At 42.1% G+C, this 15,179-nt stretch overlaps 1 protein-coding gene across 2 annotated transcripts in view; it reads right to left on the reverse strand.

Moving 5' to 3' along the window:
- LOC111159733 (SLIT-ROBO Rho GTPase activating protein 1) overlaps positions 1 to 11,714 on the reverse strand; it is a 274,927-nt gene extending 263,213 nt beyond the window's left edge. For both annotated transcript variants that reach the window (XM_022522308.1, XM_022522307.1), the window contains exon 1: positions 11,270 to 11,714. In XM_022522308.1, coding sequence (XP_022378016.1) covers positions 11,270 to 11,336 — 67 coding nt within the window. In that variant the 5' untranslated portion in view covers positions 11,337 to 11,714. The remainder of the gene's footprint in view (positions 1 to 11,269) is intronic.
- Positions 11,715 to 15,179: the final 3,465 nt, after the last annotated feature.

A 15,179-nucleotide genomic window follows, 5' to 3' on the forward strand; every position in this document is an offset into this window, starting at 1 on the left:
TCAGGAGGGAGCCTGCTTCTCTGCCTGCCACTCTGCCTGCCTGTGCTCTCTCTCTCTCTCTCTCTTTCTCTGACAAATAAATAAAAATAAAATCTTAAAAAAAAAAAGATTCAGCAAGAAAGAGATAAAGCAAAAAAAAAATTCAATAATATTTTTATTTCAATACAGATCAGCCACTTTTAAAAAAAATAAGAGAATACTATCATTAACATATCAATATATTTGAAACATAAAATGGACAAATTTCTGGAAAAACATAACTTATCCAAACTGATGCCAGAAGAAATAGAAAGAATAAATAATCCTATAACTAATAAAGAAAATGACTGCTGATGAGTTAAAAAGTTCTTCTGGGGGCACCTGGGTGGCTCAGTGGGTTAAGCCGCTGCCTTCGGCTCGGGTCATGATCTCAGGGTCCTGGGATCGAGCCCCGCATCGGGCTCTCTGCTCGGCAGGGAGCCTGCTTCCTCCTCTCTCTCTGCCTGCCTCTCTGCCTGCTTGTGATCTCTGTCTGTCAAATAAATAAATTTAAAAAAAAAATTATTTAAAAAAAAAAAAGTTCTTCTGACCAGAAGAAATAGAATAAATAATTCTATAACTAGTAAAGAAAATGACTAACTGCTGATGAATTTAAAAGTTCTCCTGATGCCAGAAGAAATAGAAAGAATAAGTAATCCTGTAACTAATAAAGGAAATGACTAACTGCTGATGAGCTAAAAAGTTCTTCACACAAAGTAAGTATCTAGACCCAGCCAAATAGTTCTACCAAACTTTCAAAAAAAGTAATATTCCAAAATGTCAAACTTCCACAAAGTTGGAAAAGAAGCAATACTCTCTAACACGTTCTGTAAGGCTAATGTAAGAGATATGAACCCACACAAGGACGTTACCAGAAAGGAAAACTATAGGCTTGTTTCATTCAAGAAATGAGAGGCAAAACCCCCTAATTATTGGCAAACTGTATCCAACTGTTTTTATCTTTTTTAAAATTTTCATTTTTTATTTATTTTTTAAGTGGGCTCCACATGGGACTTGAACTCACAACCCTGAGATTAATACCTGAGCTGAGAGCAAGAGTTGGATGCTTAACTGAATGAACCACCCATGTGCCCCCCAACAGTTTTTATATACATAAAACAAAAGTTTTTATATACAGCTGGGTTTTGTTTTGTTTTCTTCTTAAATTAGGCTCCAAGCCCAGGGTGAAGCCCAATATGGGGCTTGAATTCAACTCTGAGATCAAGGCCTGAGCTGAAATTCAGGATGCTCAACTGAATGAGCCACCCAGGCACCCCAATACAGGTTTACTTCTGGAATGCAGAGATGGTTAAATATTAGGAAACCTTTAAACATTACTCAACACATTAACACATTAAAGAAAATATTATTAATAGATATAAAAAGAGATAACATTTAATCACCTATTAAATCATTAAAACCTCAAGTAGACAAGAAATACAAGAGATTTTACTTAACTTGATGAAGAGTGTATTTAATAAACTGAAAATAATCATCACCCTCTAAGAGAGGAGGAGCTTAAAACCATTCCTTTATATCCAGAAAAAGGAAGAATGCCAAAGTCACTACTTTTATTTACTTTGTATTCAATATTCTGCCTAAGGCAAAAATATAAGAAAAATAAATTAAAGCCTTAAAGTCTGGCGAGGGGAAAATAAAATAGTCTTGATTTGCAAGTAATTTTTTTACAAAAAAAAAAAAAAAGAATAATTAAATATAATAATAGATCAGCAAAGTGACTGGATACAAGACTAATACGCTAAAGTTAATTGCATTTCTGTATAACAGAAAACAATTAGAACATAATTTTAGAAGAGATCTCATGAACATTAATAAAAATTATAATATATCATGAAATAAATATAACAAAACCATAGAAAATGTAAAATGTTACAGTAAGATATTTTATTTCAAAGATTTTATGTATTTATTTTAGAGAAAGCATGCAAGTGGGGGAGGGGCAGAGTAAAAGGAAGAGAGAATTTGAAGCAGACTCCATGGTGAGTATGGAGCCCAATGTCAGGCTCCATCTCACAACCCTGAGACCATGATCTGAGCAGAAATCAAGACACTTAACCAACTGAGCCACCCAGGTGCCCCTACTGTAAGATATTTTATTTACTTATTTTAAAGATTTTATTTGAGAGAGAGTGAGTACAAGAAGGGAGGAAGGGCAGAGACAGAGAGAGGGAGAATCAGGCCCTCCATTGAGCAGGGACACTGACATGGGGCTCGATCCCAGGATCGAGAAGTCGGACGCTTAACCAATTGAGCCACCCAGGCCCCCTTCAGTAAGATATTTTAAAAAGAACCAAGTAAATGGAGAAATATTCATATTCATGGGTAGGAAGAATTAATATTATAGAGACATTAACTCTCTTCTAGTTGATTTATAATGTCACATAGTTTCAATCAAAATGCCAAAGGGTTTCCCAGGGAAGGAAAAACTGATTCTAAAATGTATTTGGAGGGACACCTGGGTGGCTCAGTCTAGTATGTTCAGCATCTGACTCCTGCCTTCAGCTCAGGTCATGATCTCCAGGTCTTGGGATTGAGCCCTGTGTCAGATGCCATGCTCAGCAGGGAGTCTGCTAGAGGATTCTCTCCCTCTCCCTCTGCCCCTTCTTTTGTACGTGTACTCTCTCTCACTCTCTAAAATAAATAAATAAATAAATCTTTAAATTGTTTTTGGAAAAGAAAAGACCAAGATCACTAAGATAATTCTGGAAAAATAAGGAAGGGGGATTTGGTTTACTAGATATAAAGACTCATTATAAAGCTATAGTAATTAAAAGAATGTAATACTGGTGCAAGAACCTACAAATTAACCAATGAAATACAATAGTATCCAGAGATAAACTCATGCACATATGAAACTGCGATCAAGACAGAAAGAGCTGGTCAATCGCTTTTTAAAAAAAGGGACTGAGAGGCACCTGGCTGGCTCAGTCAGGAGAGCACACAACACTTGATCTCAGAGCCATGAGTTCAAGCCCCACATTGGGCCTAGAGCTTACTTTAAAAAAATAAAATAATATAAAATAAAATAAAATAAGGAACTATTTAGCAAATGGAGCTAAAAAAAAAAAAAAATTGGTCATCCATATGAAAAGAACTAAAGATACATCCGTAGCTCGCAGTGTGAAAAATATACTTCAGATGAATTGGAACCCTATTTGTCAAGAGCAAATTTTTAAGACATTTACAAAAGGATATAGACAGATATTTTTCTGACCTCAGAGTAGGGAAAGAAATGCCAAACATAAGTTAATAATTGATACATCTGAAAAAAGTAAACAACCTCTGTTTATCAAGAGATAGCTTTTATAATTGTGAAAGTACAAGCTACAAATAGGGAAAAGATATTTGCAAAAGATGTAACTGACAAGAGTAACAGTGAGAGCACACTAAAAAGAAAACTCACAAATCAGTAAGATAAAGTAGCAGATGAATGGGAGAAGAGATAAGAACGTATTTTAGTGACAAAAACACATGGCCAGTAAACCTGTGAAAAGATGCTCTATCTTATTAGCAATCAAAGATATACAAATTAAAACAAAATACAATTTCACCCCAATATATGGACTCTCCAAAGAAACCTGTCTTCATGCTAACTGCCAGTTGTCCACCAAAATCTTCCTCTCCTTCTGCTATGGTCATACAGTTGTAGCAGGAAACCAGACTGTCTAGGTAGAGTATGTTTGCCAGACTCCCTTGCAGCAGATGTGGCTGTGTAAACTCCCACCACTTAAATGAATGAAAATTGTCTGGTATAGGTCTGACCTGGAGTTTAAAACACCGATGCAGGTGCTCCTCACAGCTCATTTTCCTTCCCACAAGCCAGCACATGAATATACTTAAGTCCCATTTTCAATCAGGCAGTTCCCTAGGCAATGGAAGAACAACAGGATGGAGAAGACTCAAATAACTTAACCAGGCAAAACAATTCTGGTGGCCTGAACTGCACACCTTCAGAATGTTGTATGAGGGACGCCTGAGTGGCTCAGTTGGTTAAGCCACTGCCTTCAGCTTAGGTCATGATCCCAGGGTTCTGGGATCGGGCCCTGCATCAGGCTCCTTGCTCGGCAGGGAGCCTGATTCTCTTGCTGCCTCTGCCTGCCTCTCTGCCTGCTTGTGTGTACTCTCTCTCTCTCTCTCTGGCAAATAAATAAAATCTTTAAACAAAACAAAAACACCCAGAATTTTGTATGAGTGAAAAAGCAAAGAAAGGGGGAGAAATAAAGGGGAAAACGGGGAGCAAGGAAAGAAAAAACGAGGAATCTCTATTTCTACATTCTTGTGAGATTCCTGCATCAAACCAGGAAACTGACCAAGGTAACCTGTGGTCCAAAAACACAGGAAGTATATATACCAAGTATATATACACATATACCAAGAAGGAAAACTAACCAGAAATTCCTCCCACCATGCATGACAGCCTGCAGTGTACATGTAAAGCTTGCTCGGCTATGTGACACAGTCATAGCAGTGACTGGCACAACACGGTCATTCATTAACTGTTAGGTGCTGTTGTGATTGTTTTTAATTATTATTTCAACATCCTTATTATAAAATATTTCTCCATGCCAAAACATTCTTCAAAAACTACTGGTAACGACTGTATTACATTCCACATATACAAGTTAGCTGACCACCCCCAATGGCATTCAGTTAACCATTCCCCACTGTGGGACGTTTAGACTGGTTTTAACTTTACGACCTTCTAAAGAAGTTACACACTAGGGCGTCTGGGTGGCTCAGTGGGTTAAGCTGCTGCCTTCGGCTCAGGTCATGATCTCAGGGTCCTGGGATCGAGTCCCACATCGGGCTCTCAGCTCAGCAGGGAGCCTGCTTCCCTCTCCCTCTCTCTCTGCCTGCCTCTCTAACTACTTGTGATCTCTGTCAAATAAATAAATAAAACCTTAAAAAAAAAAAAAGAAGTTACACACTATTTCAATTCAATTTAATTTTGTGGTAATACTTTACTGGACACCCTATATAATTCTGAATGAGCACCACATTAACATACTATAAATGAATGGCAATCCAAATGATTGCTCTACTCATTCAATAAATGTCTAATAAAGCTCTGTACTAAAAGGTATGAAAGATACATAAACGATACATTTTGTTATCAAAGTACTTTCAGGACACCTAAGTGGCTCAGTCAGTTGGGCATCCAGCTCCTGGTTTCAGCTGGGGTCATGATCTCAAGGTCATGGGGTCAAGCCCTGTGTGGGGTCCACACTATGGGTTTGGAAACTGCTTGGAATTCTCTCTCTCTCTCTCTCTCCTCCTTTCTTCCCCTCCCCCTCTTGAGCACGCGAGCACTCCCTAAAATAAATAAATAAATAATTTTTTTTTTTTTAAGTACTTTTTGTTTTATGTCAATTATACTTCAATAAAGCTGGGGGAAAATCATGAAGCAGAAGGAATTACACAGTTATAAATGAATTCTTCATAACCATATTGATTTAAAAATACATATATTTTTCTCAAGACCATGAAATTAAATCAGTGACTTGATTTGATGTCTTGAGAATCCTTTCTACCACAGGTAAATAAAATCCACAGACTGGATTACAGTTTTCATTTTCCATACAGCATCACTGAACAAAGGTAAAGAAAATTCAAAGCAAAAGTTGTAAGTAAACACATGACATCCCAGGCCCAGGAAATAGAACACTTTTAGGTTCTGTTACCTGTACTTGGATAAAAAATAATGACAATATAAAATCCACTTATAAGGAGCTGGGAATATCCCTGGTTTGCCTATCACATTTCCCTTTGTATTTCTACCACGAAACTCGCTCCACTCCATTCCAAAAGTACATGGGACTTTATCAGGATGATTAAATATTCACGCACTTTGGGATCTAGTCAGGTAGCAGACTGGTGATTATGTATTCGAATTTCGAAAAGCTTATCTAAGTCAGAATGTAACAAGAAGCAATTGAAATATGAAGAAAACTAAAATTACGCAGATAACAAGGGCTGATTTTTACTACTTACTATGTACCAAGCCTGTAATAAAGCTTTCCACAAATCACCTCACTGAAACCTTACAAAGGCAAGAAAGGAAGTACTATTATCATCCCCATTTTACAGATGAAGAAATGGACTCTCAAAGATGACACACGTGATCATTGGCGGGGCTGGGTGGTTAACACCAAAATCTCTGCTCTTAAACTATGTTCTATTTCCTCCCATCTTGAAATATCAGCAGGAATATATACATATATATATATAATATATAGTATATATATGTAATCAAGACACTAGACAGTAAGTCAGGACCAACAGATAAAAATACTTCTAAATAACAAAAAATGTCGTCAAGTAACTACTCCTCATCCTACCTTCTACCTTCAAAAAAAATTAAACCAAAAATAGAGTGATGACACTTACACCTTATCCTCTTTCTTTACCTTAATTCTTAATTGTCTAAATTGAAGGGAAAGGAGTCGCATGATTGAAGTAAGAAAAGGGTCTGGCCACACAACAAAGCAGGCTCTCTCAAACCAGAACTAGAGCTGAACATGAGTGGCTCCTAAGTTGGTCAATGTTTCACAATAAGGGAAGCAACACAGACTGTGGAAGCTGAGGTTGGTCATCCTGTACTGCCATACTTCACCGGAGTTCAGAAGGATGCATTCGGCCCCAAAATTTCTCCCAAACTGTTCCGTAATGTATTTTGAAGTTCATGAAACCAACCAGGGCTTCTGGGCCACATAAGAGGGCTACTGAAGTAGCTCCAATTAGCTTGACCGAAATTTCAAGCAAGTTATATTTGCACATATTCACCGTATTTTTTTTTTTCTTGATCCTAAGGCAAGCCTGTGAAGCCACTGCCTGCACATTGTGGTTTCTTGTAATGATCTTGGGGGGGGGGGAGGACACTTAGTTACAGTTAATCAATTTAATTAACTCCTCCTGTTAACAGAGCAGAGGAGTTGCTGTTCTCTTCTAGGTCCAACTACAGTGCCCTCAGTGAATGTAAAGTCTAAACAGCAAGGGGCACCGGGGTGGCTCAGATAGTTAAGCATCTGCCTTTGGCTCAGGTCATGATCTCAGGGTCCTCGGATCGAGCCCCATGTCAGGCTCCCTGCTCAGTGCAAAGTCTGCTTCTCCCCACCGCTCACGTGCACGTTCTCTCTCTCAAATAAATAAAATCTTAGAAAAGAAATCTAAACAGTGAAGTGCTCTATCTCCTGCTCTACTTTGTGAGGAATCTAAAAGTAAATCATTGTTCCTGAAAACAAATCTGGTTCTAGCCTCAGGTAGGTTACACTTAATTGTGTAACTCTATCATTATGCTTCCTTGCATCATGTAAATGAATGGGTTGGACAGGAAATGTCTAAAGTCCCTCCCAGCTATAAAATTTTAATTCAAAATTTAAGTTGTTGCTGTTTTCTATTACAGGTTAGATGAAAGAACATCAGATGGAGATACAGGTTCTATATTAGTGACAGCAGTGCTCCTTCCTATTGAAACCTACTGTGTGACATGGGGTCCTATCAAACTGAATTGGCATTTCCTCACGATCCGTCTGCTACCAAAATGTACTATTCGTAGTTCAGGCAGCAGAGTGGCTGAAGAACAACAGATTTTCTTGGCACTTCCTGTACATATGGCATGTAGAGGAGTATGAGATTATCCCTCAAAAAATATTGCAAATGATAGCTGTCAAATCCTAGCAACTAGCAACATGCATTATTAAAAACAAACACAACCTCTAAGTCCATGAGTTCCACTTCACAAAATGTGTCTCCTGATTCTTTCAGTTCCCATATGGGAAGCAGTATTTTTTATATGTGTGCTCAGAATTCGAAAATTGCGTAGAATACTAAAATCCAGATTATCTCCAAACCTTCTGTTAGCCAGTTGTTACCATCTATTCCCCTACTAAGCTTTTTGCCAGAGATGCTAACAAGCAACAGAGTCAACTGGTTTGTGTTTCATATACTTCTCCAGACAAGCTGGCTTCTTAAGAGCCCCCACAAATGAGAGATTGACTTCTCTGGATTCTAAATCTTTGGGAGGTTGACTAACACAATGCATGCAATAGTCTTTCTTCTCCTAGCTAACACACTGCTTTTAAATTACTGCTTGAGGTCCTTTTGTCTCTGATTTAAAGACATCTATTCCTTGACAACTCGTATAATTCATAATTCTATCCCCTCTTATAATTGTGCCCTATAGTTTTCTGAACATGGTTTTATTATTTTTCTCTATTCCCTATTGCATTACATTTTAATTTTCTGAGAACTCAAATAATAAACAGGGTTTGTAAATTCATTATTAAAAAAAAGTGAAACCAAAGATGATTTCCCCCATAATAGGGTAGCCGAAAGAAAATGCAAAAAACCTGAAAATTTTACTAAGTTATTAATATGAATGGACATAACATCTTCAATCAGACTCAGAGATCATTAGAACCGAGAATCCAAACCCTTTGTCTTATAAGAAAACCAAAAGCCAGAAAGAAGCTATGTGACTTACTCAACATGATGTATCTAATTAGATGTACTTATAGTTTCACACATGAAAATTACACATTGTCACCTATGCTGGTTCTTTTCACAGTTGAGAATAGCTCCATGAAGTTTATTCCCAAAACATGTGCAGGCAGCCACAGTGCCAAAATCCCACACCTGGAGTCATTCCTTTAGATAAAACCATTATCTCAGAAATTCTGAGATTCGTACAACTGGTATCAGGGAAATGAGAGAGAAAAAGAAAGAACAATACTCCAGAGTATTAAGTTCTAAATCAGAAGGTTAAAAAAAAGTACACATAATCAAAAATGACTCTTGAAATCACCCATACGCCAAAGTCACCTAGAGACTCAAACACATGGGGCTTTATTCACTGGGAACAGATCTATGTCTTCTCTTCTGAGTCCAGCCCAGCCAGGTTTTCCTTTAGCAATTGAATAGACCACATTTCTTTTGTTTATCAACAGATGAAATAGTTGGCTGGAATTAAAAGAGGTGGTTGTTCGAAAACCACATACCTTTAAACAGTGGACTAGCACTCTGCTAGGGTAAAGGGCTCACCCTTGCAGAGGGACTCAGCAAATAAAACAGAAAACCAGAGTCCTGCATTTCACATCCTTACAAAGGAACCTACTCCCACTGTGTGGAATGGCTTGGCCTCATGCACTAGGTCACTGTCATTTTTCTCCCACTTGTTTCTTGATTTTGCTCAGAAGTACAGGTGAATTGGGGCCACTGAAGGTGTGCACGACCCTACTCCCTTGTACTACCCTATTCCCGTAATTGCATATGGATATAATGACCTGGGTTTGAAACAGAATAGGTGGAAATAGATAAAGTCTGGATACAGGTCCTGATGAGAAGAGCAGGTCAGGTTAGGAAAGAGTCAGAAAGCAGCCTGAAGACTGGGGTATGTGTGAATGAGGAAGGTTGAAGAAAACCGAGAAGATCACTTTCTATGGGACAGAATTTGTTCCAAAAATAATCACCATGTTCATAATTTTTTCTTGGATTGGATTTGATAGACACATTTTAAACATTGCAATACATCCCATTTTATTGATTTTTTTTAACATAGAGGGCCTTTTATCTCAAGCATATCAGTAGTCATATAACAATAGAATTCACTCTCTGAAAGAAATTAATCATGAGACTATTTTTCATATAAGGACCTGATCATGGACAAATGACTTTGGAGCAGAAATAATGAAGCCAATACTTAAAAGGGCATTCTGCCAGTCATCACTCCAGGCAGCAAGAAAGCCAGACTGCCATCCCTCAAAGATCTACCACAAAGAGCCATGTGGAAAACCTGCAAAAGGAATGGTGACTAGGAGTCCCACCTTAGAATGAAAGGTTTCAGGCTGTGTTGCACTCATTAAGAAAGATTCTGCTTCTTAAAAAGTTTGTCTGTCACTAAGGAAATAACTTCTCAGCTAATATAACTTTCCTATCAATATAACCAGTTCCTGTAACTATAAATTATATTAATTACAAGCAGTTAAAAATCATTTCTTGAACAACGCTGAGCTCAAATCCATTATCAGGGTTAGCCTAAAGAAACATGAGTCCCCGGGCTTGCACACTACATCTGTGGCCATGATGAGTTGGTCCAAATTCACCCTCGGGTGATGGAGGGTCCCCCTCCAGGTCCTCTCACAGGACTCCAGGCATTTTCACAACTTGACCACACAAAAGAACACTGAGCCTGCTCCTGCCTTTCCCAAGGCAAGTAAGGAATGCCTCCCTCAGCAGCCCTTTTATAAAACTGTATCTGAAAAAACACAGGTGTCCACACAGCAATTGTTATGAATTTTGCATTGAATATTCCAAAGAACAGCAATCTCAACACTCCATCCATTGTCTCAATAGGGAAAACCACCCAGGAGAGACCACAGAAGAGGAAAAACAAAACCAAAAAAATCCCACAAAAACACAACCACTTTGACAGCACCTCAAAATACTTGTACTAGAGAGAAAACATATTTTTTAAACCACAAGGCACATTAGGTAAAAATGTTTAATCAACATTAATTAGGTTCCTTCATGAGTTGACAATGTAAATGGACTGAAACTACTTAAATATTCAAACCAGTTCACATACAAGTAGCTTTCCGCAAATGATAAAGCGATATTCCCATGTGAGGGTGAAAGATGGCCCATTATAAAGGAGGAGTCAGATTCCACTAGTCCCTGCTTGGTTTAACTGCCAAGCTTTTAGGGAGCTGTTTTATAAAAGGCGGACTCACCCTGATAAATAGTGAATAGTGTAAATGTCTAAAATCATCGGCACTCGATGAAGCTCTAGACCACTTGGTGTCCAGACTTCAGAAAGACGACTCCTTAAAATATTACGTGTGTGTGTGTGGTGACAAAGATATCAGTTAAAAAGAATCATAAAGAGGAGGAAGAGGATAACTGGGCAGGAACCACTGCTGCTGCCTGCCTCCCCTGTAAGTTGCCCAGCTGCCCGGCTGAAGGTGGCTGAGTTAAAGCCAGTTCTCTCTGGTGGAGGTGCGCTCTGGCAGCCGGGGAAAGCCACCCTGTTTCCAGCTCCCTGTGGGCTTGACGAGACTGGGACTGGGACTGGGAGGGGGATTGGCTTGTACGAACCCTGGGGTGGCTCAACCGGAGGCTCTGGCTGTCCCTCAGCGCCTTCCTCCAACGCAGACACCAAGTTAGAAAGGCAACTCCTCGAGCACAATGACAAGAAGGCACACAAAAGGAGCAAGGCAGCCGCTCCCATCCTTACCTTTGACTTGACTTTCATACTCGGCTATGATCTCTTTGTCCTTTTTGAATCTGCTCGGAGTGGACATTATCCAGCTGTTCCGGGTTTGCTTTCAATGGGCAAGTTCTGTTAGGCTGTCACAAACCGGTCTCCTTGGAGAGGCAGAGAGTTGTACTCCCACACACCGGGAACCCAGAGGCAGCTCCGACAGGAGGTAAAGGAGGAGGAAGACGAGCAGGCGGAAAGAAGCAGCGAGCCGGAGACTAGATTAAGCCGGGCGCCGGCACCATACTCTCCGGTTCGACTGCCGTCGGTGATCCGGCGGGGAGCCGGGCTCGGGGCCGGAGAGGCCCGGCGCGCAGGCAAACTCCTTCGAGCGAGCGGCGGGGGGCGTCTCCCTGCCCACCCCACCCGGAGCCGGCCACTTCCTCTACGGCCGCGGGGCGGACGCGGGGTTTGCGCCGGCGCTCCGCACCATTGTTAGAAAACCGCACCCGGCGCTCGGGGCAGGGCAGGCCGTGGAGGGCGGGCGTCGCGACCCTCCCTTCTTGCTCCCGTCGCCGGCTCCGGCGCTCGGGGGGTCCCACCCGGGCCGGGATGCTGCTGCCGCGGCCGCCGCTCCCCCGTCGGCAAAGGCGGCTGCCAGCGCCCGGGCAGGCGAAAGGAAACGTAATCCTAGAGCGAGTCCCCGCTGCTGGCCGGGAAGGCGGCCGCTGCGCCGTTCGAACGCGTCCTGGGCACAGCCCCGGCGGAGTTTAGGTCTCGACAGCCGGCGCCGCGAGGGGCCTCTGCCTCTTGGGCCACGGGGCGCCGGAGCTGCCTCTTTCTCCTCGTCCCGCTTTCCGCTGCTGCCCCCAGGAGGCCGCCGCTGCCCTGCACACTCGCACGCGCACCGGGAGGAGCCGCGCCCCCGGCGGCCGCAAAGTTGCCGGCGCGCTCACGGCCCGCGGCTCCCCGCGCCCAGAGAGCGAGCGGCGGGCGGCGGCCCCACCTGCCGCGCGGGACTCGGCGAAGAGGAGCGGAGCTCGCGGGACGGGCGGCGCCGCGGCCCTAGCCCTTCGCTCTCGCCCCCGCCCCCGCCCCGCTCGGTGAGGAGACGCCCGCTGGCCCGGGAAGATGGATGCCTCTCGCGGCCACCCGCGGCCCCGCCCCACGCGCCGAGCCCGGGCGGCCGTGGACGACGCCCCCCCAGCGCCTCCCCCGGCTGTGGCAGGGCTCTGCTGGGTTCGGCGGCCGGACCGTAGCCCCGGCAGCTGGAAACCCCCTTCCCGACCCGGGCCGTCCTGGGCCGAGGGAAGGGGCTCTGGAGGGGCCTTTTCCAGAATCCATCGGACGAATCCAGAGTTGGAGCTCTCCATAACAGGAAGGGCTGGGAGTCATCTTGGACCCCCGTAGGGAACCTGGAGGCTCACTGAATTGTGCACGAGTTGGCTGCTTAAAAAAAAAGAAAAAAAAAAAAAATCAAAGGACGGTGAAGCTCTTCAGTCGAGATGGAGGAAAAATAACCCATCTTGAATACAATATAACCCCCATCCTAGAAGTAGCCCCGGGAGCTAGGGTGATGGAAAAGGCGTGGTCACCAGCTTTGTGAGGGACGCAAGTACCGCCTGGGACCTTTCCTGTCTCCTTTCCAATCGCTTCCAACAAGAGTGTGGGCCTGGTTTATCAAAGCGATTATTCAGAGGCGTGTCCAGTATACAAATGTTTTCTTGCAAGATCTAAACAGAGTACGGACTTTAGACTTTGACCATTCATTGCTGTATCCAGTGATAAACTTTCACGTTCTCACTGTGGGCCGAACACCAAGCTAAATGTAGGGACTCAGAGATCGGGTCCCTGGTCCCTACCTTAAAGGATCTGAAGGTTTATTGTATAAATAAGTAAATAAAGTACAATAATGCTTTAAGAGAGGCTTTGGGGAGCCCTGAAGGGAAAAAATGGGCTGCCAGTGGTTTGGGGAGAAGTGGTATTTAAACTGGATTTGAAAGATGACTAGTAAGCAGAGAGGGAAGGGGTTGAGTTCCAGGAGGAAGAAGGAACATCACACTTTGGGGCAATTGGAACTATAGTTACAAGATGTCCTCTACTAAAATACCAGATCTTTCTTGGGAGGTGAAAAACATTTTGAAAGTTTAAATATATATTTATGTTTCAACTGACAGTGCGTGAAGGTTGTTTTTAATTGTATAGCTTTTAAATTTTAATTAAAAATATTTTTTTAAGGAGCTCCTGGCTGCCTCAGTCAGTGCAGCATACAACTCTTGATCTTGGGGTTGTAGGTTCAAGCCCCAAGGTGGGTGTAGAGATTACTTTAAAAAAAAATCTTTTAAGGGAGCCTGGGTGGCTCAGTGGGTTAAGCCGCTGCCTTCGGCTCAGGTCATGATCTCAGGGTCCTGGGATCGAGTCCCGCATCGGGCTCTCTGCTCAGCAGGGAGCCTGCTTCCCTCTCTCTCTCTCTCTCTGCCTGCCTCTCTGCCTACTTGTGATCTCTCTCTGTCAAATAAATAAATAAATAAAATCTTTAAAAAAAAATTTTTTTTTAATTAATTTTTTTTTCCATTTTGCCAAACAAGAGGTTAACTATGGAACTCCTGACTGCCCTAATTTCATGTGGAACTGTCTTATGTAAGAGTGTTGGGTGAAGAGCCAGAATATCTAAAGCAGAGAGGCTGGGAAGGAAGGTCAGGGCCAACTGGGAGAGGCCTCCTGTACTGAGCTCTTGAATGCAGTTCTGCAGACAACAGGGAACCTTTTAAGTAGAAAAGTGTCATGATCACATATATGTTTTATAAAGACAACTGTTGGCAGTGTGAAAGAACGGGTTGGGCATGGGGAGAGAGAGACCAGAGATAAGCAGCGTACTTTGGTGATGACTGCAGTCAAATATAAATGTGATCTACATCATCCTTCCATGGTGCTGCTGGGATTTACTTTATATTTGCACTTGGGAAGTACAACCTGGCAGCAGAAAGTGCAGCCCCTAGAAATGAACTGTCGGCTATTGGGATAGCCACAAGCCCCAAAGATAGAACATCTAGAAGTGAATCTTAGCTCTGCAGTTTCCTGAGTGAGCTGATACAAATTATAGCCCCTCTCCCGGTCTCAGTTCCCTCATCTGTACAGTGGGTTAATGCCTAGCTCCTGGGGATGTGATAAGCTTTTACAGAGATTATCCCTTAAAGTACTTAGAGCAGCACCAGACTATTATACATACCCAGAGAATGTAAGTTACCTTTGTGTTTATTACCTCAGTTTTAATCTTCTTTTGAAAGAAAGCTATTTAAAAATCAGAGACAGGGGGCGGGGCCCCTAGCTGGCTCAGGCAGAAGAGCCTGTAACTCTTGGTATCCAGAAAGTGAGTTAAAGCCCCATGTTAGGTGCAGACATTACTTAAATAATTAAAACTTTTTAGAAAGATTAAAGAAATAAAAACCAGAGAGTGTATCTTAAACATCTTTGATTTCATTGTGTTCAATAAACCATCGATAAATGTTTTTGAATGTTAATGTTTTAATATTAGTAAATCGCCATCTTACTGTTTTTGGAAATTGGTTCCCATCCACTAAAAAAAGTATTTTGCATACGTTTTTACAAGAACCCTACAAAGGTTGATACCACTGTCTTCATTTTATAGACGAGAAACTAGAAAGCCCAGTAAATGTGTGAAGACCTGGCTGGGTCAGCATTTCAGCCCCTATCAGCTTCCCTCCAAAGTGGGTTTCCCCAATTTTTTACTCTGTTTGCTGTGAACTTATGGTTCTTTAAACTTGTGAGGCAGGTTCACATACAGTGAAATGTGTATGACTGGTTCATGTTTTCCCTCCATGGATCTCTTCTGATCCAGTCATGCACTGTGATTAACAAGTCAATTGATTCTTTCATAGTTTTCTCTTTTTCAGGTTCTCCTTATCCTTCCCATATTTAGGAGCCC

This window comes from Enhydra lutris, unplaced genomic scaffold (assembly GCF_002288905.1).
Source record: "Enhydra lutris kenyoni isolate GAN:26980312 unplaced genomic scaffold, ASM228890v2 scaffoldscaffold69, whole genome shotgun sequence".
NCBI classification, from domain to species: Eukaryota; Metazoa; Chordata; class Mammalia; order Carnivora; family Mustelidae; genus Enhydra; species Enhydra lutris.